Source organism: Mytilus edulis, chromosome 6 (genome assembly GCF_963676685.1).
Source record: "Mytilus edulis chromosome 6, xbMytEdul2.2, whole genome shotgun sequence".
Lineage (NCBI taxonomy): Eukaryota > Metazoa > Mollusca > Bivalvia > Mytilida > Mytilidae > Mytilus > Mytilus edulis.
The window spans coordinates 39,150,445-39,174,746 of NC_092349.1; the positions used below are offsets into that span (position 1 = coordinate 39,150,445).

At 30.8% G+C, this 24,302-nt stretch overlaps 1 protein-coding gene across 2 annotated transcripts; it reads left to right on the forward strand.

The window, feature by feature from the left end:
* The first annotated feature begins 11 nt into the window (after positions 1 to 11).
* LOC139529077 (uro-adherence factor A-like) lies at positions 12 to 23,075 on the forward strand. 2 transcript variants are annotated; one of them, XM_071325328.1, is made up of 4 exons: positions 12 to 61; positions 7,738 to 7,834; positions 9,655 to 10,003; positions 16,801 to 23,075. In XM_071325328.1, the coding sequence occupies exons 1-4, from the start codon at positions 27 to 29 to the stop codon at positions 19,662 to 19,664; spliced, it is 3,345 nt and encodes a 1,114-aa protein (XP_071181429.1). In that variant the 5' UTR covers positions 12 to 26; the 3' UTR covers positions 19,665 to 23,075. The 2 variants fall into 2 exon arrangements, with proteins under 2 accessions (XP_071181429.1, XP_071181430.1); XM_071325329.1 differs by lacking the exon at positions 12 to 61 and adding an exon at positions 187 to 252.
* Positions 23,076 to 24,302: the final 1,227 nt, after the last annotated feature.

Here is a 24,302-nt window from a genome sequence, read left to right on the forward strand (position 1 = left end):
AACCTGATTGTGAATTTATTTTACTCATGAGCAGTTGGAACGGAAAATTGTATGATAATTTGTAAGTTATCATATTTCTTCTGTGCAATGTATCCCTTATATGCTGTATGATATATAATCAAAAATAATCAAAAAAATAAAATCCGGATTTTCAACATCTTGTTCAATCCCGAGGACTTCCGATAAAAAATCTTTGGATTTTCATTGGTTATAAATTGTGCCATATACAAAATTCAAATGGTCATGAAAATGGTAAACAAAGCTGACAATTTATGTCTTTGCTGCTTGCAATTAAGTCATTTAATCCAATTACCCAGTTAAACATACTTTTAAATATGTACTTATCAAATTTGACATAGCAAAAAAAATATACACGAAGTAGTTTAGAGTGGACCAGTAGGATGAGTCTCATAAAGGCTAAAACCATGCATGGTTTTCTAATGACAAATTGATGTCTGCCGATAAAGCTTCCTCATGTTTCTAAACTGTTTGATATTGGGCAACTCAAAATATTGGCTAAGAATAACCAGTCTTCTCTCAAAAGCAATCACAGTTACTCAATTTTATTACGGCTCAATATATATCCTCCACTCCCCAAAGTTCGTCCACCTAACGAATATTGCGGTGCATTTTCAGATACGTTTCCCGTATATTCCCTATAATTTGCAGTAATAAAGATTCAATAAAATTCTAATCTTTGCATGAAAAAGAATCAACAGAAGACCGTAGTATAACGGAAATGCAAAAGTGAACACTTACTTGAAATCAATGCCTGTTCTACTTTCGCCCCTCAAGTTCGTCCACCGGATGTACAACCTTGTTACGTCACACAGGTTAGGCCAAACACATTGCATTTTCGCATTTTTTGTTCAAAGTTAATTTAAAAGGGTAAGTATTGAAAAAAATCAACAAAAATTAAATAATTTACAATAAAATTTTCAACAAGTAATTATAACAAGAAAATTTGGCAAAATTGTCTATTCCATGTCCTTGCAATGCATGCAGTAAAACTTGGTATTTCTCCTCACAGCCCTCAATTCTGTACAATATTTCAGATGTGTCCAGTGCTTGCACCTATAATTGTCACACTGCACCCATTTGGTAAGTTCAACACCAACCCCAAGTCTAATTTTTTTTGGGGTAAACTGTTACCACACACAGCATAATTCGACTTCTGGAATGTCTTCATCGCCTGTATCGCTGAAGTCCATGGAATCATCAATGTATATGTGACTAGGTCCTGGTTTTGGAGACTTGTGACTAGGTCCTGGTTTATTAGTTATGTTGCTAGGTCCAAGTTTAGTGTGGCTAGGTCCTGATGTAAGTGATGAAGCAGAAGTGGACGTATTCTTTTTATTTTGTTTTCCAGTTTTCTTACAACTCTGGTTGCTTGGTTTATTTTTTCCTTGGTTTTCAACGTGCTGTTTAACCTTTTCTGCTACCCCACTTTCAGTTATTGGCATACCAGAGACAATCTTTCCAAGTGTTTTTCTTTCTTTCTTGTCATTTTCGGACTTCATTTTTTTTAGTTTGTTTATTCGTTCCGCAAAGAAGTGTGGTACATCAGTATCATGGTCTTGCATATCTTCAACAACATCAGTCACAGTCACAGCACTTTCAACAGCTTCTGTTACTTCTCTATTCATATCAACTTCGACTAATTCGACTTCTTGCATTTGGATCTCATCTGTTTTTGGTTCATCTGTAGTTTCTGTAGTTTCTTTACATTCCTCATTTCTTGTAAATACCTCTGATGGTTTCAGTTGATCTTGGTTGATGACAGTCTTATCCAAGGGGTATATTCCAGTCTTTCTAAATGCCGACTGAAGGTTTTCTGGGCACAGTGCTTTCTGGTATGCTTTGCAGGCTAGTTCACATATATTATATTTGGTTATTACTGAGGAGTTTTTACGTATGGTTTTGTGACATTCATTATCGTAAATACAATATATAAACAGACGGACAAATATATTTCACAGCACAGGTTAAACACTTGACTATATCACTGATACTAGTGATAGTCACAAATAGAGTTAATGTTAATGAGCAAATATAGCGCCAAACCATTAGAAATAATTAAATATTTTAAGCCAAACAGATTGTTTAAACAAGCCAAGCCAACGGCCAACAAAAAACAAACAAATGTGTTGAACAAAGATTTAAACAAATTAGTTTAAATAATATCTAAACAATACACAATATAAGCTTGTAAATTTAGCATGCAAGAAATAATATCAAGCAAAAACTAAATTAAAGCAAGCAAGGAAGAAACAATATCAACCCTGAACATATTTTTTTTCTCCATACAAAGAAGCTTAAGCGGTATCAGGTTTGTTCGCGCCCAAAACACTTTCGCACCCTACACGTTCGCACCCAAGGTCCGTTCGCGCCCAATTTTAATTCAAATTCCAGTTGAATAATTGGAAAATCATGATTGTTGTTATAAATAGCTTTGGTGTAAGTAAAACATTCAAGATTTTAAATGAAAAACACAAAAGATAATTGTTTTTAACAGCTTGGTCCCTTTGATCTGAAACAATAAAATATAGCAATACACTATTATACCCAAAATATGATACAATTTATTCAACACACAAAAAAAAAAACGTAGTCAGAATCTGACTTTATCTTTAAACATGACAATAAAACAAAGTTATAGCAATACACTAACCAAAACATGATTAAGAGTTATTCAACACAAAATAAAACGTTGACAGAATCCCACTTTATTTAGAAAGGATTAATTTTTTTTAACAATACAGGCTATTCAAAACATGATTAAGATTTATTCAACACAAAAACAAATGCTGTCTCACTTTATTTTGTGACAATGACAACAAATATAAGAATACACTTGCCAAAACTTGATTACAAAGCTATTGTTATTAAACACAAAACCAATTAAAATTGGGCGCGAACATGTAGGGTGCGAAATTGAAAGGGGGCGAACGTGAATGGGCGCAAACAGACCCGGATTCAGCTTAAGCCATACCTCATATGAAAAGAAACAGCACCCAACAGTGTGAAAAATACTCACTTAAAAGAGTCCCTTACCCATGTTACCTGCAATATAAAATTAAAAATATTAGTACATAATATAAATAAAAACATCATGATCACAACATCATACAAAAAAATAAAAAGTTAGTAATACATGTACCACTACATATTAAGGACAATATAAATAAAGAAAATACAAATAATACCAATTTTAGAATGGAAGAAATAATATCAACCATAGACTAGAAAACTAAAGGAATGGTAGAAACGTGAAATTCAACCATTTCTAATCCTTTAACATGTTTAACTCCACTTGACATGCTTGAGAAAATCATCTCAAATGACAAGTTAAGATATCTAAATTAAATGAGCAACCCTTCTTTTAAAATATAAACCTAACTGCCTTGTACCTTCACAATTAAGATGTAAACCACCATCTTTATAAGCAAATAATTCCACCTTTGGCTTTCCACATTTCAAAAAATATCTATACGAATGAATGAATTCTACTTTATCATGTTTATAACTCAAACATAAATTCAACAAAGCCATATTTATTTTCTTAATCTTCATACCCGTTTCCTCAAATCTACAGTACAGGTCAAGGAAGAATACCAGACAAAGCAATAACCATATATCATGTATATATATGTAACAGTATAAGGAAATAAAAATTTAGTAGTAGAAATCAAATTACAATAGGAAGACTTAAACTGATCAATAGATAAAACATGAATGTCATTAGTACCACAATGAATATTTAAACAATTATAACCTTGATAAATAATACTCCCTGTTCTTGAAGTTGATAAGTAATCTCTCCTATGGAAGCCCCCCGGAATGCAAAAACATCAGCATTTTCAAGTTTCACATTTAAATTTAGCAATAGAGTCTGACACTATCAGAAAAGTTCCTGGTTCTGCAAAGAAACAATTTAAATTAGTAACCTAACAAGAAAATACTCTTATTTGAGAAACTTTCAGTTTCTGTTTTAAAGTAATTTCAACGATAAATTTCAAATGTACCGCAAATTCCTAGACAGAACTATATAAGAGCGTCCTGTATCCAGGTAACAAATTAACCAATCAAAATAAAGAATACTCGGAACAATTTCTTCTGAGTAAATTTAAACAGTGATTCACGTGGTAATTATCCATTTTTATAAAACTAAAAAATAACACCTTATAATTATCACTTCAAACTATTCTAATCTGATCATTTCTCTTAATATCTTTATAAACATTCAATTTGTCCAATGTTAATGAAAATCAATCTGATTAATCAGGGTTCTTATACACCTTATAAAAATCTGTCCCTGTTGACCCAAGAAGCTGTCCTGCTTGAACTATTGACGTCATTCAACAATCAATTTTCCAATGTGGCGTCAGATATTTTGTATTAATTATGACATCAAAAATTTTATGGATATACACCTTATCGCTATTTGTCAGCCATTACTGGACATTTCAAAAGTATCAGTAAATTTTGACCTCATAATAGAAAATATCTGAAGACACAATAGAAGTGAATGTTGTTTGACATCAAAAGTTCAAGTGGGACAGATTTTCAAATAGTCATCTACAAAATGTCCTGGATTCATGAAAATCTGTCTGGATTCACCATTTTTAAAACTGGTGAGTCCAAAGATGCATCAAGATTGAAATATTTAAATTTGTATCAACTGAATACACATATACAAAATGTATATGCAATATCATCGATCATGTCCAATGTGTCATTTTATAGCAAAGAAATAACATCAAAAATGTGGTGCACACTGAATAACCCGCTACATGGGTTATTATAAAGTGTGCACCACATTTTTTTATGTTATTTTGAATAGACAGAAAAAATATTATAGTAATTTTTTATATTTAATTCTAAATTCCATTTTAAACCAGAGTTAACCATGAAAAAGCGTTGTTGACGTCACAGTCACATAACAAAATTATGTATGGGCTGATAAACATAACGACATCAGCCAATCAGAAGTTGCCTCACATCCAAAATTAAGTTATTCAGCTATAAATGAAAATTTAATTCTTATTTGACTCTTCCTTTCTTTCATCCTCAGTCAATTGGAAGTCAAATACTGATAACATATAAGTATACATGTTAGACTCAGATTGACTTCCATTCCTCAAATCAATGTCTGTTCCTCAAAATGATGTTAAAATCTGACGCCATGTTCTCAAATCAATATCCAATATTTAAACCCTCTGATCGACATCCAATATGACGTTATGAATCACAAAAATGACGTCTGAATTATTATAGTGTCCTCTCATCTAGATTTATAAATTTTATTGAACAATTAATTTTAAATTGATATTTGTTCATATTTTCTGCATGATAATGTTGGTTTTATTTGTGAAGTAGCTTACAGAAACTTTAACTGTTTTCTAACATGTCTAATATTGGTATCAAAATCAAAAGGGCAAACATCAGATAATGACAATAAGATAATCACTGACATCATATTAGTACTGTTAATTCAAAGTTTATCAATTGTGATTATCATTTTGTCATTTTAGACTTAAATGTGATTTTAATTTTTGCGTTATTCAGAAAAATCCTGTTTGATTCATATATACAAAATTCCAAAATGTAAGTTTTAATTATTGCAATTATAAACCTGTGGCATTTTTACATCCCTTTAACCGACATACATTGTTGTTTTCCATTCTTTTTCATATAAACTAATACAATGAGACAAAAAACCAAAGACAAAGATAATCACAAGACATCTAGAGAGCAGTATACACACTCAAAACAATAGGAATATTATAATACATGTATATATGTTCAGCCAATTGTTAAAAAGTATTAGGACATGTACATTGATGTATCTGTGTATGATTTGGTATTATATTTTTCAACAACTTTTTTAGTTTAAGCTTAAGGTTCTACCAATCCTTTAATAAAAATGTGATTTCTGTGCGACAAGTCCATATCATGTATGTGGATTTGTTCACAACAAAAAAGACGTAGATCAAACAGTCAGGGGTACTACTTGTACAAGTAACTTTTATACACTCGAAGAAGTAAATTTTAATATACTTATATTAGTAAATTTGTAGAATACTTAAAATTTTAAGTGAATTTTATTTACTTGTATAGGTAAAAAAAAATGGCTAAGTTATGTCCCTTAGACATTTAGATTTTTTTACTTATATAATTTATAAGTGAAAAAGTCATCCTATCTTTTCTTAAACAATGTTAAATTCTTAGGATTTCTTTGCTCTGGATAATATAATTTTAAATTGTCTGCCCTTTGCAGATGTCACTAATCATTTAAGTGTAATTTAATGGACAATGAAAATCCCATTTGTCTGTTATCTTCAGAACACTGGTCATTTACAAGCCCAAAGGAGCAATTTTTGAAGGCCTTGCCCAAATACTTAAGAAATTTGCGCAATCAGTTTCTTTGTTGAATTAATGAGATGAAACATTAAACTCTAATAAAAAATTATGAGTTAACTTGGGAAAAATCATTAAAGGCATGTTTTTACATTTCAAAACTTGAGAATTTTTGTGGGATTGTAAAAAAAAATTACTTATTCAAGTAAATTTTTGAGAAATTAAGGGGAGATTATTCAAACATTGTAATTCAGGCCAAAAATAAAATGTTGTTTGTTTCCCCTCACCCGACCGACCCGGTAAAATCAACGCGACCCGAAAAATTTTATTGGCCGTTCTTGTCCACTATTTTTGTTGTTGCTATGTTGGTTACTGGTGATATCTTTCCGATGCTGTAGTCAACCAGCGTTTTAAATCAAGGTATTTTTGCATTGAAGCAACTACATGATTCGGAATCAAGGAAAACAAACAAATTGCTTTGCCACACGATTTTTTTGTGTGCAAGGGTGATCTTTTTTTTGAGAGAAAAAAAAAACAAGCATCTTTCAACCAGCTGAGTGCATCTTGATTTGCTTTGTGTCTTACCTCTGTTCCTGTTTAAAGGATAAAATCTTAAAGACTTTCAGGGAACGTCCCTGTTTTCTGGTGTAAAAAAAACCAGTTTAAATGGGATTTCCTTTTTCAATTTATGGCATGAAAATTACAAAAGGGCACGTTTTAACATTATAACTGCATCAGCAGAATTCATAAATACTTATTAAAAGTATTTTAGGAAATACAAAACATGAATATAAAGTGAAGCCTTGTTTCTTCTAGAACTCGAAAAAAACATACAAATCTTTGTTTAGGAATCAATTGACCAAGCTGCATGATCCAGGTGTAACTAAAATAATTTGTCTACCTACCTACCCATACCCTAACAACCTCAGTCGGGAGAGGGGAAACAAAGATATTTTTAATGTTGGCCTCACTTATAATATAAGTATATTTTTTATTACCTCTTCAAGTAAATAAAAATTACTGGTACAAGAAGTACCCCTGACTGTCAGAGAGACATAAAATTGGCGGTCAATTTATGATGTTATTTTATTGTGAAGTCAGATTTGGATATCTTTTTGAGGTATAGGGTTCTCTAGCCTTCACACTTTAAAAAAAAAAAAAAAATTTTTTTTTAAATATATGAATATTTGAGGAAATTATTGCTGTTGTTTATACGTTGTACATGTTTAAGGTGATGATACATGTATATCATATCTGTGATTGTTAGATCTCTGTTGTATTTTATTTTATACATTTGAAGTGAATGCTTTGCTGCTTTAACATGTTTAAAGCCTATTATATTTCATTGGTATTAATTTACACACTTTTCTTTTGTAGAATGAATGAATTGAAGCTAGAAATGGATAAACGTGACAAAAAAAGAAGAAGATCAGTCAGACTTTTATCTCAAACAGAAGAGATAGAAAAAGCTTTGGTAACATTTTAAAACAATTTTATCAGACAAGAGCCAAGTTATGCATATAATGTGACCTTTTTAAAAAAAACATTCGAAAATTGGTCAAATCAGTATAACTTGTGTGAAGGTGAAAACTTTTCTATCATTAGACTGTTTGTGAAATTTTCCCTGTTAGGCATTTTTTCTGGCTTTTTTTTTTTTTTGAATAATTAGATTTCATGGGATTTTGTTCAGGTTTTTTACTTTAATTTGGTTCAAATTAAAATATATGCTTTCCTAATACTTTGTGTACAGATATGCAAAAACTTTTGCTCTATATAACTTCCTTTTAGAAGGACACACACCCTGCATTTTGTAAAAAGTCTTGAGAGTTCAAATACTTATAAGGATATGCATTACAACCTTGACTTGTGAGTGAATGGAATATAAGATTGTTTTGAAAGGGTTTGCTGGCTATATCTTGAATTTCCAGAAACCACTATTAAGTCTTCAATGTGCAGTCAAGCATTTGACACTAACCTTTCACTGATGTATTTGTTTATCTCTTTTTTAACTTCAATGATTATTGCTTATTGTAAACTAATAAACTGCACTTCAGAGATGCACTCAAGTTTTCCAGGGAGTCATTATAAGCTGATATTCATAATATTACATATGGTTTGATTTTTCTTGTTCAACAAAACACTTTCAAATTGGTGGAACTTAATCTACTTCAAATATAATCCTCCTTGAGTGTTCAAAAATGCAATTTTACACTGGAAAATTGATGTATTGTCATCGGCTCATTGGTTTATTTGGTCACATGTTTTCCAATATACATTTTGTATTTTTTACTATTTTGATATATTGACTCAGCTTTACTATATTTAGAAATGATATTGATGCCATGTTACTGAAAAAAGTAACTTCGAGTCAATATCGTTTTCAAATTTACACTAAGATCTATCTACATGTACATACATGTATGTAATATCTGATGTACAGTAGTTGTCGTTTGTTTATGTAATTTATACGTGTTTCTCGTTTCCCGTTTTTTTATATAGATTAGACTTGGTTTTCCCGTTTGAATGGTTTTACAAGTCTAGTAGTTTTGGGGCCCTTTATAGCTTGTTGTTCGGATGTGAGCCAAGGCTCTGTGTTGAAGAGCGTACATTGACCAATAATGGTTTACTTTTATAAATTGTTATTTGGATGGAGAGTTGTCTCATTGTCACTCATTCCATATCTTCCTATATCTATGTACAAATGTAACATACCTGGTAAACATTAAGGACTTTCACTCAGTCAATACGTTATATATTGACCCGTTCGATTATATTGAACCTCAGACTTTGTCCTTGTCAATGTAATCTGAACAGGTCCATACATGACGTATATAGTGTATTGACCTCGTATCAGGTGATAAATTGTCATTGCATAGCTCTCTACAAAAGTTTACAACAACAAAATCTAAATGCAAAATCATGTGAAAAAATATCAATAAAAAGTAGGTCATTTTATTTTAAATGAATAGTAGTATTAGTACATTATACTGACTTCTCGTATTTTATTCCATTCTCAATTTTATTTAATATAAAAAAGAAGATGTGGTATGATTGCCAATGAGACAACTGTCCACAAGAGACCAAAATGACACAGACATTAACAACTATAGGTCACCGTACGGCTTTCAACAATGAGCAAAGCCCATACCGCATAGTCAGCTATAAAAGGCCCCGATAAGACATTGTAAAACAATTCAAACGAGAAAACTAACGGCCTTATTGATATAAAAAAATGAATTTGAAATATCCTTATAATGATTCATACATGTCATATATACTATTATACTTTTACAGATAGATAACTTTGAAGCAAAATATGGCAGTGTATGGAAGGATTTTTCCCCAGATTATGTTTCATCTAGAAGAAAATCCATGACAGGAAGGAGATCTGGTATCCATAAGACACTTCCTATGCCTGTAATAAATGATGATGATTTAGAAACAGATGATATATCAGTACATAACAGATTTGACTCCCCTGAATTGTTGAGAGCTCCTGACAACTTATCAGCAGACAACTCCCTTAATGGAAAGGAGAACACAAGTGCAGTAACACCTAATTTGATGGTACCTGAAAATGACCAATCATCTTCTAAAACACCAGAAGAAATTCTTAAGATGAAAACTCCAAAATCATATGCAGGTGAAAACATATTATTTGTATTTCGTATTTTTAAGGAAGAAATAGGTCAGTCAGGGATACTACTTGTACAAGTAATTTTAATTTAGTTGAAGAAGTAAAAAAATATATGTATATAAGTATTAAGTTATATATATAATGTTTGAATAATCTCCCCTTAATTTTCTCAAAAATTTACTGATAAATGTAATTTTTTTTTTATAATCCCACCAAAATTCTCAAGTTTTGAGATGAAAAATCATGCCTTCAATGATTTTTCCCAGGTTAGCTCATAATTTTTTATTAGAGTTCAATGTTTAATCTCATTAATTCAACAAAGAAACTGATTGTGCAAAGATCTGTATGTGCGCAAAGCCTTCAAAAATTGCTCTTTTGGGGCTTGTAAATGACCAGTGTTCTGAAGATAATCAGGCCTCGACAATAACGCTTGTCCGATTGTCCGGTACCAGAGGCAAAAAAGGTCGGACAAGTAAAAGCTATACCAAGCTTGTCCAATGGGACAAGTAGAATCATTCCGCAGAAATTTAATTTTAATCCAACTTTGATGAACAAAGTATAATTATTAACAAAAAAAGAAGAAAAGAAGATTTGTTTGACATCTTTCCTTTTTAAACTGAAACTAATTGAAACTTTTTATTTCTCAAGACCCCTCAGACTTGCAATCGATAATTTAAAACTGGTTCTTTGTCAAGTACTTTTAACAGGTAAAAAGCACACTTTTCTCGGAAACCAGTCTTACCGATCCCATTCAACATGCGCTTTTTAGATAAGGTAACTTTAAAAGACAGTTCGCCACCAGCTCGGAAATGATTCGGCTCCAAGTTTAATAGACAGTTGGGCACCGTAGGAGACATATTTCATAGACAGTTTGGCAAGGCAGTAGACATTTCTGGACCAAGACAAATCAGAACCTCTTTTCCTACCTTATTTTGTTGCTTTATAATAATTAATACCAATGTCCATACCATATTTTTTAAATAAGAATGTTTGATCTTTATGTAGAAAAAACAATACATGCAATGCAGTGACCTATAGTTGTTAATTTCTGTGTCATTTGGTCTTTTGTCTGCATTGACAATCATACCTCATATTCTTTTTATTGATTGCATTTGAATAAACTTTTTTCAGCTTTAAAAAAATAGGATAAAAATCCAATGAGTGTACGTTTAGAGGCCAATCAGATGGTGCCTCATGTGCAAAGTATGATGAAACTTTAGCATTGATAAAAACTAGAACCCAAGTCCTGTGACACAACTAAATTCAGTTGTTCATGGCTCATATCTTTTAAAAGTATTTCAAAGTATATAAATCAAATTCTGTTCAATTTTTTTTTAATTCATTTTGTTCCTTGAATCAACTTGAAATGCAAAAAAGGTTATTATTACATGTATTAAGATTTTTTTTTGGACAAGTTACAATTTCATTCGGACAAGTAAGTTTTGGTATGTACTTGTCCTACTGGACAAGTTGAAAAAAAAGTTATTGTAGAGGCCTGATAATAGACAAATAGGATTTTCATTGTCTATGAAATTACACTTAAATGACTAGTAAAGACATCTGTAATGGGCAGACAAAATATAATTCTATTAGAGCAAAGAAATCCTAAGAATTTAAGAAATGAAGATAAGATGACTTTTTCACTTATATAAGTTAAAAAATCTGAATGTATAAGAGTCATAACTAAGTCAATTTTTTTCCCCCTACATACTTGTAAATAAAATTCACTTGTACAGTCAGGGGACTTACTTAAATGAGTGATTTTCTAAATCACTGATTCAAGTAGCATTATTTTCATAAAGGTTGGAATTAAGAGTTGTCTTTCTTTAATAATCACCTATTTAAGTAGTACAAAATAAGCACTAGAAGTGATTTAATTTTACTGTAGCTTTAAATATAGAATACTAATGATTCAGGGACTAATTATGTTTCTAAACTTATCAGAACCAACATCTGTGTTGTCCAGGATGACCAGGTCATTTCAGGTGATGACCTTGTACTGAATCTAGGATAATGACATAAAAATCACTTGTTTAAGTATCATACCTCAATTTCCTTCCCAAAAATCACTTCTTTAAGTATCATTATTTTAATAACCCCCACTAATTTCAACACCCCCAAACAGTGAAATTTTTATCGGGAACAGTAGAATTTTATTACATAATCTGAAAGATGAAACCTTGAACTTTACAGGAAAAATACTCCCACTGCTGGGAAAAATCTGTCAAGAAAGTATCAGTTCATTATGATTATGTAAAGCCATTATTTCAGCATTTTTTCAACTAAAATAGAATTTGCAGCTAAATGATAGCATCAAAGGCATAAACCTTGCTACTTAAAAGAAGCAAAAAATAAATTTTTTTCAATTTTACTAATGAAAAGATATTATTTAAACCTATGTGTTTGAAATTTTGTTAAAATTACAAAATCAAAATTTGAGACAAAACTTCAAATTTGCTACTCAAATAAGTGATTTAAAAATCACTTACATCAGTAAGTCCCCTGACTGTTGTATAAGTATCCTACAAATTTACTTATATACGTATAATTTTTTTACTTCAAGTAAATAATAATTACTTGTACAAGTAGTACCCCTGACTGTCAATGACTGTAGGTGTGATATTATAAAAAGGGCTAACTTTCAAGAAAGGTATATGTTTATTTGTTCCTTAGATTGACTTATTGATCAAATTAAAAATAGGAATTTCATAAATCATTGGGACTTAAAGTTATTATGATTAACAAAAATGACAGAAATAATAAATTAAGGGTTTCAACACGACAGAACATATTTAGCATTTCATTTGATTTTTGGGATCCAATTATATTGATTGCATGAAAAGCCAATTAGATAATTTCCCTTACTGTATATGTATGTGAAAAACACCACTTCATATGTCTTTAAAATATCTTACAAAATAATTTTTTCTCAGATTTTTTTTTGTAAAAATTACAAAATAAATAAATATTCACTTGAAAATGAGGAGATAACTCTGCCAGAATTCCAACATTAACTGCAGTACTTAGCAGAGTTGACATTCAATTTTAACCTTGTTCATCTGTATGTCCCAAAGTCAGATTCTGTTCTATATCTTTGTAATGCCTCAACCAAATGATATGAAACTTATATACAATACTAAATACCACAAAACTCAAATCAAATACAAATTTGGGTAGCATCACTCTTATCGTTCTTCAGTTATGCCCCTTTATAACTTTATATGATATGCAATGGTGGGCAGGGTTTCCCCTGGATCAATTATTTTTTTCGCCACCTCTTTCGCCAAAACAATATATTTTCGCCACTGTATTATTTTTTCGCCAAGTAACATATCGTTTCAAAGTTAACTTTTTTTCTGCCCCCTTCCCCCTTCTTTTCTTAAATAAGATGACTTTGCCCCATTGTGTCTATGATAATTCTCTCAAACTTATTTTAGAGTCTACATTTTAATGAATAAACACTTAACATTTACTTTACAAGAACAGATTTTTTTTAACTTAAAAGGGAAAAATATTCATTGTATTTTAAACAACTTTTCTAAATGAGGAGGCCACTATACTTTTAATAATACAGAAGATATAAGTCCTGGAATATAACAAAATTCATGGATATGTTTTGATCTTATAATACCAGTATAGATGGTAGGGAACGTTTCTAAAAAAGAAATATACTGATGTGCCCTTTTGTACTAAGAAGCGGTTTTTACTACATAACAAAAGCTTTTATCACATTAAATTGATCCCTCATTTCATGTGTAGTCATTACATTGAAGGGTTAATCTCATTCTAGGGGTTGTTCCCGACCTTTTGGATAGATTTTTTTCATAACGACAGTTTTCTTTTCTTGACCATCGTAAATAAAAAAGTTGAAACGTAAAACTATGCTTGAAACATGTGTGTCACTCAAACAAATTTAAAGTAGTCTCCCTAATCAATTACCTATATTAAAGTCAAAGGATAATTAAAGTTTTAAATCGGAGAATTTTCTTCCTTCTGAACATTATTCGTCAAAACAGCTTTCTTTTCTAAACTATCTTTAAAAAGAAAAGGAGACGTCAAAAGTTTGCTTCAATCACGTGCGTCGCAAATACATTTTGTAATATGACATTTTCCGGAAGCCATTTAACCATATCGTTTTGTCAAACAATTCAATCAACACCTTTATTAATTAGTCCTTTGTTGTCGATAGCCATAAAATGCAATCGGCTGATTATTAATTTTCTGTCCAAATCTTAATGAGGTCAAGGTGAATTCCGAATATTGTCTGATCGGGTAAAGTCCGAGAAACTTGAAAAAAAGTAAATAAACAAGATGGAGGAAAATAATTCGTTATTTATTTTTCTTTCGCCAAATTCTTTCGCAAATGACGAATTTTTATCGCCACAATTATTAATTTTTTGCAAATTGCGAAAATGGCGACCGCCAGCGGAAACCCTGATAGTGGGCATGATCTGTATCCGATGGACACATTCCCCATTTTTTCAAGGTATATCAGGTGTCTTCCTCTATCTTTGAATATAAAATAGCAATAACGGTCTGTCTAATGTGTTGATGCTGAATAACTGTTCAAATTTTGAGAGATAAATGCAATTATTACATGTATTACATCATTTTTAAGTTAGAGCAAACAACACAGAAATTCTGCAACCTTTACCTTTTAATGATGCAGGCCTAAAACAACAGAAACACATTGTCAATGTCATAAACAATGTGAAATACGTTCAGTGACTGTTTATACACTATCACAAATTATTATAAGGCCAATAAGATTTGACTGCAAATAGCACATGTACAGCCATGACAGCTGCAATTTATAAAGATATTTTAGAATTTATGGAGATGTGGTATGATAGACAATATAGTTCAATTCATTTATTACTTTATTTCCATTAATTATTTAAAAAGTCTATGGTCAATGTAATAAACAGAATAACTAATCCAAGATTTAAGATATTGAATATTTAAACTCATAGGGATCATCAAAGATAACAAAATAAAGTGCTATACAGGTTCATGGATTAATGTGCTTGGTCACTTGTTGGACATTTTTCTATATTTGAGTTCTTGTATTAGTTCTTCTGTAATTCATCATAAAACTTTTATACTCTTTAACTATGTGTTATGTCTTATTATTAAAACAGTTTTGACAAGAATATCTTTTGTTTGAAACTGGTATATTTATAGGTGAAAAATGCATCTAGTACAATTATTTTTCAAGTTTGCCAAATAAGGGGAGATAACTTAATTGACATTATCAGATTATTTTGTAAAAGGAAATGTTGTTCATTTACCTTTTTGTGCCCCATGCAATGTGTTGCTGAGGGACATAGAAATACTATGAGTTGTCTGTCCATCTTTTCTTGTTAGCGTTCTCACTTGAACATTTTCTCAGATTTGAAAAAAATTTATAGCATACGTTTATTTAGATACCTGCAATGTCTTGGACAAATTCAACTATGTGCAAATTAATTATTTTAAAAGAGTTTTGTCCCTTGGAAATATTATTTATATAGAAAATTGCATTATACGCTCTCATGGGTATAATATAAACAAGATCTAACAATTTTGCATAATCTGTTGCTTGATAAATGAGGTCTCTGACATATATTTGTGATTGTATTTTTACAGTATGATAAGAGATTTATAATAGATTTGTACATTCACTCTGATTTAGTATTAACAAATTCTTGCTACTTAATTAATACTTCACATTGGTCTTTAGTTAGGGCTTTCCTCCATAATGACGCCTTTTGACACCACCCCCTTTACTACATAATGACGCCTGTGTTGAAATGATTTGACTACAAAATGTCTGCATCAGACCTAATAAAATTTGTATCCAATATGAAAAGGATATTCATAAGAATATCAGACTTCAATTTATTTGATGAAATATTTGTTTTTTTGCAATGCATTAATACTTTAAACCTGAGGATTTTATTTTATAGAAAAAATCCTATGCTAATCAAGCATGTAAAAAAAAAATTCCATGGAGGAAAGGGTTAAGGCATATGTACTTTTAAAAGCATGACTAGTTTTATCCATGTTGAGTGTTTTAAGAAAATCAGGATTACATAATAAAAATTTAACTAGATGCTTCTCTGCTTGGTACCATATAATATTTTAAAACAAAACAGAAAAAAAATGCTCAAACTTTCTGGAACTTGTATAAGATAAGAGATATTTTATTTCTAATAAAGGGCCCACAAGGGGCATATAGAGAATACCAGTATATAAGGAAAATGAACATTGATTAGCATAGATACGTAGAATTTACACGTACATACACAATTATGATACAATTAGACTGTAAAAAATAAAACCCTTGGATTATAGAATAAATATTGGTGGAGGATACAATGAATATGATGCTAAAAAACTTTTTTTGTTTCTATGTCTTTTGTATTACATGAGCATGATGAGTAAGGGGTATACATATATATTGAACTGTACGATTAATAGCAATCTTTCTGCTCTTGTTAGCAAGTTCCCTTTTGATTCAGAAAATTGTCTGCTTTGTCAGACATAAATTATGGGACTTCCAACTGTCAGATATAAAGCAATTTTTAACATGCCACATACTAACAAGAGTATGCTTGGACAATTTTTTTATATTTAGTTTTTCTTTGAACTACAAAATGCATAAGATTGGCTCAGCAGGAGCTCCTAGTGCTGTAGTTTTATTGAATATTTTAAAATTATTTCTTATCTCTTCTGATAATTGAAATAAACTTGAATTTGAATGTGAATATGAAAACTATTATATTTACCTCTAATATTTTTCATTTGTTTTTGTTTTTAAGGTCAACCTGTAAAGGATTTTAGCATAACTCCAGATAATGTTGAAATGCCATTTGAAACAGAGTTTGAAAGTCCTGATTACCCTGAAGGTATTGATCTGTATCAGAGTCCCATAATGTCAGAAAGATATTCACAGAAGGGAATTCCAGTCACACCTAAATACAACAAAGTTGACAATGAGTTCAGAACTCCATGTGCAATTCTAAGATTAAACGATTCTCTACCATATTCCCCATCACAGCCAGTTTTCTCAACACCGTCACTCAATTTACCTAAATCCAATCCAGAGACACCATTCTCATCACACTCTATTTTTGATCGAGTTGAAAATAGTTCTGTATCTTCACCTTGTTCACTGTCAGAATCAGAGATGACAGAATCTTGTTTAGACATTTGCTCAGAGACTTTTGAAAAGAAAAAAACAGCGAATCAGACAGCACCAAAACAAGAACTGTCTTCAAGAAAACTGTCAAATAAGATAGTAAACAAGTCAGAAAATTTAGAATCTTCTGGAGAAAAACTTGAGCGAGAAAGAAAAGAAACATCTACATTTTTGTCAATATGTAAATCTCTTGCTAGTAAAATTGTAAACGTAGTACGTAAATCTCCTGAAAATGATACTGATAAGCCGACAGAAAATTTAGAAAATACAATTCAAGATTTCTTTCCAGCTACTGAAGTTATTGATACAATAGAGGATAAAACACATTTTGATGTAAATTGTGAGACCAAGTTAGTCTTTGAGTGTGAAAAAGAAACATGTGTATCAGATATGCCTTTGAATAAAACAACAATTACGAAAAAGATTGAGGATTCTGCAAATCATGAGTTGTTATTGACAGTTAGCAATAAACCTGAAAAATCAAACAATGAAATCATTAACAAATGCAATAAGCATGTTAAACTTAAAAATCCACAAGAAAGTTTGGGTAAAGAAAGAACTGTAAATAAAGATGCTGAGTCGAAAGATACATCAGGTATGATATCTAGTCATTGTCATACTGAATCATTGTCTGATAATAATAATGCCAAATCATTTACATTGTTAAAGTCTGTTGGTAATGAAAAAGAGGGAAAATGTTATCTTGGAGATTTTAATTCAAATTCTAAACAAAGAGCAGTGTCTGAAAAAAAACATGAGTCTAATGTGCAGAAAAATTTTCATTTACTTTCAAATGATGCAAGATCTGAAAGAGGTGTGGTTACTGATAATCTACAAATCCCTGGCCAAATCTGTTCCAATGAAACAGACCACGAAGCAAATAAGGCACCAAAGAAAACTGCCATAAAAAAGCAGAGTAAAGCTAAAAGGCTATCCATAGATTCACATATAATGCCTGATATTTCCTCAGGAAAATTGTCTCATGATGCTGATGCAAAAGATGAAAAATTAAAGAAGAAAAAATCATCAACAGCTCGTAGAAGATCAGCTGATCCAGTTCTGTTAGCTCGCATGAGTGAAAAATTTGGGGACAAAGCTGGGCCAAGCTGGACATGTGCTCAACAGAGTGCTGTTGTGAAAGAAGTAAATGAACAGAAAAAAGACACCAGTGTTCCTTCCCTTGAAGAGGAAATACCTAAAAAGAAAAGGGGAAGACCTGCTAAAAGAAATTCAGATATTGGACTTTCTAAACTTAGGAAACAAGACCAGGATTCTATAGACAATAAAGACAGTACTTGTGAGATCAATTTAATAAGTGACAAAAGTAAAAAAGAAGAAGATAAGAATAAAGATAATATATTAAAAGGTGATGTACCCAATAAGAAAAAAGGTCGACCTGCTAGAAGGAAATCTGCTGATCCAATAATGTTGTCTCACATCAGTAAAGACATAGTTTGTAATGATGATGGCATTTGCTTACAGAGGTCAGAAAACAATGAAGATACTCATAAAATAGATTCTAAAAACACTGATATTAATAAAGCAAACATAAGTAGTGAGGTGATTAAAGTTAACCAAAGGAAAAGTCGTGCTGCAGGAAAGAAATCAAGTACATCTGTTAAACTGTCTCAGATTGTCGAGGAAGCTGGTGATGATAGAACTGACAGTGGTAATAGTTTTCATGGTAGTGCTATAGTTGCTAAAGATTTTGAAAGTGTCATCAATGACAATGTTACGAGTCATGGTATAAATGAAGTCGACAAAAGGGGGATAGAAACTGAGCAGTTGGCAGTCAGTGAAACTGAAGATCCTGACAAAAACATTACAGAAAGGGAAATTCTACTTAACCATGTTAATAGTGCTGACTTTGACAAAATTCAAGAATTCCTTTCCATGGAAGAGGAAAAACCTATTGTTAAAAGTTCTAAATCTCGACGCAGATCTGCTGATACTCTTACATTGTCTGACAGTGCCTCACAATCTCAGCAGGATGGAAGTTCTGACCTTCCATTAAGGAGAACAACAAGAATTAAAAGACGATCAATTGAAATATATCAAGCTGGTGATAATTACCAGAATAATGAATTAGAGAGTTTCTCAGACAGTCCTCACTCACAAGAAGACAATAACTCTCCAGGGACAAGTTCGTCAGGTGTAAAAGCAAAACCAGCACGAAAACGCAAAATGAAAGAGGAGAATGTGGAAGATATTTATAGAAACAAAAATTATAAAAGACCGGATGATAGGGTTTGGGAAACTATATTTGAATGTCCTGACGAGCTGAAAAATCCTGACCAGCTTTTAAGTAAGAAACGATTTAAGAGGTCAATTGCTTTTGAGTCTATAATGCCAACAAAAATAAAGAAACGAACAAAGAAAGCTGTAGATAATGGTTGGGATGCTAAGAGACGGAAAAAACAACAGCTCCCAGATGAATTTGTCATAGAAAAGCTGGCAGAATTAGATACTATATTTAATAGTTGAGTTCATTACTTACACAAATTTATCTTTTTGTTTAAGAAATGCAACTTCAAATAGAAAAAAGTTCTCTATTAAACTTAATTTATGGATTCCTAGCCTTATACATGTTAAGCCATTTAATTTTTATATTGGTTGCATTTATTACATGCATTAGTAATCTTAATTTTATTTCTATTTTTAGGGAGGGGGATTTTTTATACTTAATGTAATTATTCAGAACCAATTTCATTAAAATTACAGTAAACAATGTAATTATTCAGAACCAATTTTATACAGTTACCGTATCATGATAGCGGGTTATTTTCACAGAGTGTAAATTTTCCTTATTGTTACAGAAAGAAATAAAATTGCCAAAATAAATTCTGCCAATTCAAAAGTGCACTACAAAGGAATTGATAAAAGTTATGGATCCACCAAATTAATAACCGTCAAAATATTTGGACATGTATACCTCATTCAATAAAAATCGTAAATTTTTCACCTGCGAAAATTACCTGCTATACGCTATGTATGCTATAGAGGTTATCATTTTTCATTATTTTGCCTGCAATGAATGCCAGAAGAAGAGAGGCATGAATGTTACTGTTGGTATATATATGGATAATCTAAAAAGAGAAATTATTTACTTCTGATAGACCATTATTGAATATATATACATCTAGGTCAATAAAAATTGCAAGCAGTATATGACATAAACAATAGATACAAAAATATCTTGTAGTTTGGTATAGTACAATAAAAAAGGAAAACACTTCAGTAGAAGATAGATTTTAATGTGTATAGTATTTTTAAACTACAACAAATTTGTTTTTAACATTAAATATATGCATAGCTATTTATCAAATTAAATGCAGCATACATCTTTTCAATTAAGTGTTCTGTTTGACCTTTCTGTTGATTATAGGTGAATATCAAACAGCATTTGATAGATTTATAGTAGGCAATCATAGTAATATTTATTCCTGTAATCATCTTAGTTATTGTAAAGCATATTATTCTTGCTTTTCACATTTTTATTTCATAACATATGCATGTCATGCATTTTCCATTTAATAAAAATTCAAGCAAGCAAATATTCTTTTGACACACACATGACAAATCATTTGAAGAATTTGTAAACATCTAAGGATCTTTACCATGTTTACAGACTGATTATTACAGCAATATTCAAAGCTTATTTTATTTTCTGTTTTTTTAAAGTCATAAGAAACCTTAAATTAAAGAAAATAATGCATATGATTTTTTATAACTCAATGGATAGTTTTCATTATATGACTTATGTACATGAACTTTTTTCTGAAGAAAATTCTTTAATTTATTCATATTTAGAAGAAATTCACTTTATTTTAATTGCTTCCTTCCAGGAAGCAATTTCCCTGACATATTTTCCGTATGCAAAATGACCTCATAGTGACCCATCTCGTAAAAATCTGGTGATCGCAATACGCATGGATGTCCTGAAAATAAACTATTATCTGAATTTAAATGTTAAACACGTGCTCAATTTCCATGCTTTTTGGGGTTTTTTTTGTTAATTGTTGACAAACAGGTGACAGTCGTTAAACTTCGGCTTCAAAACACGAACTTTAATTACCTGCCATATTTTCACAACAACACTGACCGATTGAAAAAAAAATTGACGATTATACGAAATTTATGCGAAAAGATGAAAAATTCTTGAACAGAAGACTAAGTTTATGATGTTTGTATGCATTGGTTCAAGAATTGGAAGAGCATTATTTTTCACCGGTCACTCGTTTCTTATGACTTAAAGTTAAAAATATTCTACATTCAAATTCTTAGCAACTTTACTTTGTTTTGGTTTGTGTGGTTACATGTTAATGGAAATTTGTGAGTTTTAATTTGGACTTTCTTTAGGACAAACATACATGTGTAATTGCAAATTTTGAACTAAAAAATGTTAATGCAGTCTAACTTTAATGTAAAATTTATATCAATATTGAGGAATGCATTGAAAGATTATTTTTGTGTTTTTGAACTCCGCATATTTAAGGATTAACAAAGATTAACATCATGATTTACTACTAGAAATATAAAGAGATGTTGGATAAAAAGCATTCCAATGACACCAAATAAATCATAGAAGTCAAAATACAGTCTTGAACAATAGAAATATAACTCTTTTTCAATATGACGCTTTAAGACAAAACAATTACCACAGTTGTTTCCTGCAATGATAGTGACAAAATACGAGAAGAAGATATTTCAATGAGATGGTTAACATTTTATATCAAACGTTTTCAGGGAGTAGAAGACCTGAATGATTCATACCTTGTCATACAGATGCTTTATGTTACAAAGTTTTCATCCTTTAAAGACCTTCATATATTCATTATTCTTGACCTCATTTCTTTGTTGAGTGACTGCTTTTAACAAGTAATTTTTTTACATGTGAATTTTATTATTATATTGAATAATAAGATGACTATATTTACAAAATGTATATGGCAAACTTGCAAGGTCCACATGTCAGTCAGTCAAACACACTCTCATATGTTCCAAAACAACAAGGAGATGGAGGTCACCTGATCTTAACCTTATTTTGAGGATCATCGATCAAGGTTAAGTTTTCATAATCAAATTTGTATTACAGATATAATTCAAGCCTGTCTGTCAGGCAGGTTTAATCAGTATTTTCATTGTTAATTGTTTATTTTTGTGTTTGTCTGTTTTTATGAGACTTTAAACAATGTCATCTATATATACTTGGTGTATGAAATGATTTTATGGTGTACTTGTCTGTCAGGCAGGTTCATCTGACCTTGACCTCTTTCATGGTTCATAAGACAGCATTTTGGTTTCAAAGTCTACTTTTTATATACATAATAATATGATCAATTGGTTGACTAAATGGATAGAATAAAATGATTGCACAGGGAAATGGATCATTGATATTATTAATTTTATGTTTTATTTTTTTGTTAAACCTTTTTCTCAAAGACATGCATCATAAAATCAATCATGATAAGAAAAGCAGGCTAGATATTTCAGTATGAACACTCATTATGTATTTTACTGAAAAAATTACCAATATATTTGATTTGTAATGTTGATTTTTTTGCATCAATTGCAGGCAAGACCATTGGTTCTGTGGAACCCTAATGACTTTTTTGTACCATAAAAAACATATCCCCTGATTTTATCCTGCACTCTTTCCTTGACGTAATGATCTGATATTTTTTTTTATTCAAAATACAACAAAATGCAAAATAACACGAGTAAGTTAAATATATTGTCTCCAACAACAAAAAAACTCATTGTATCCATCTTTGAAATGTGTATACATCTTAGCCTTAAAAAATGTTTATGTAAATACAAAAAATGCATAGAAATTGTAAATATTCATAGAATGAATACAGTATTATTAGCTAGATATTAAATAATAGACAAATATATTGTTTTTAGAGATTGTGTTGTATTGTATTGGGAAAATTGAAATAATGACAAATAATTAGACAAAGTTTTTTACAGTGTTCAATTGTCTGACTGCTAAGAAAGTCACAATAAGCAAGACATAGCTATGACTATAAAAATGGCTAACAATTTATGAATAAAATGTAGCACTAAGCAGCACAATCTTATCCCTCCCTACTTTAACATGAAAGAGGGGCCAAAGATACCAGAAGGACATTCAAACTTATAAATCAAAAATAAACTGACCATGCCACTGCTTAAAAAAACAATAGTACACAAGAAATAACATAGAAAACAAGAGATTAGGCAACACAAACCCCACCAAAAACGGGGATGATCTCAGGTGCTCAGGATGGGTAAGCAGATCCTGCTGCACATGTGGCACCTGTCGTGTTGCTCATGTTATTAAAAAACAGGTACATAGTCTTAATTGGTAGGTCACATTTGTGGAAGGGTACAGGATTGAAGTTACAACATCAGGAACAAATTTGATATCTTTGTAACGGATGGCGTCTGTTATATTTATGAAAGGATGACTCCAATTTCACCATTGGGAAATTTTGGTTTAATAGAGTCCTTCAATGTGATTAGCAATACTCTAGCAAAGAAATCAGGAATTACAAGCCCGGGGATATCGTATCAATTGAGAGATACACGTGCTGCTGGGATTTTACTACATAGAAATGGAAAGTTCATAATTAGGAGGCTCAACTCAACTCTTATGTCGTAGAGATTGTTTTCAACCGACGTCATTTTCAGTTTCTAAATGTAAAGACAAGATATGAGGGAGACTTAACTGTATCACATATTGTGATTTAGTTTTCCTCAGAAAATTTATATAAAATTTGAATTCAATTATTGTAACGAAATCCCTATTTATACATAGAAAACGTTTGACTTAAAATCTAAAACGTCACAACAGACACCGACATAGTGACGGATTTGTGATATATAAACACCAAGAGGTGAAACCAAAGTAAGATCACCGTCCAAAAAAACGGAAAATTAACAATAGGGAATGAAATATTGTCCCTTTCTTTATATATTTTAGAAAAAAGTTTTCCATGTAAAAAAAGAAATATATAATTCTAGGAAAGACCGCTATTACTGTTTATATTTGATTCATTTATTTTCAATTCTATATGATAAATTTCAGCAGTATATTAAAAATAATTTATTATAAACGCAAACATCAAGATAACTGTG

What these genes read in the sequence shown, in the direction of transcription:
- LOC139529077 (XM_071325328.1), top strand. Translation starts at nt 27, where the DNA reads ATGAGCAGTTGGAACGGAAAATTGTATGATAATTT. An exon ending in AAGAGATAGAAAAAGCTTTG is followed by an intron (nt 7,835 to 9,654) that starts GTAACATTTTAA and finishes ATACTTTTACAG; the next exon opens with ATAGATAACTTTGAAGCAAA. An exon ending in AACTCCAAAATCATATGCAG is followed by an intron (nt 10,004 to 16,800) that starts GTGAAAACATAT and finishes TTTGTTTTTAAG; the next exon opens with GTCAACCTGTAAAGGATTTT.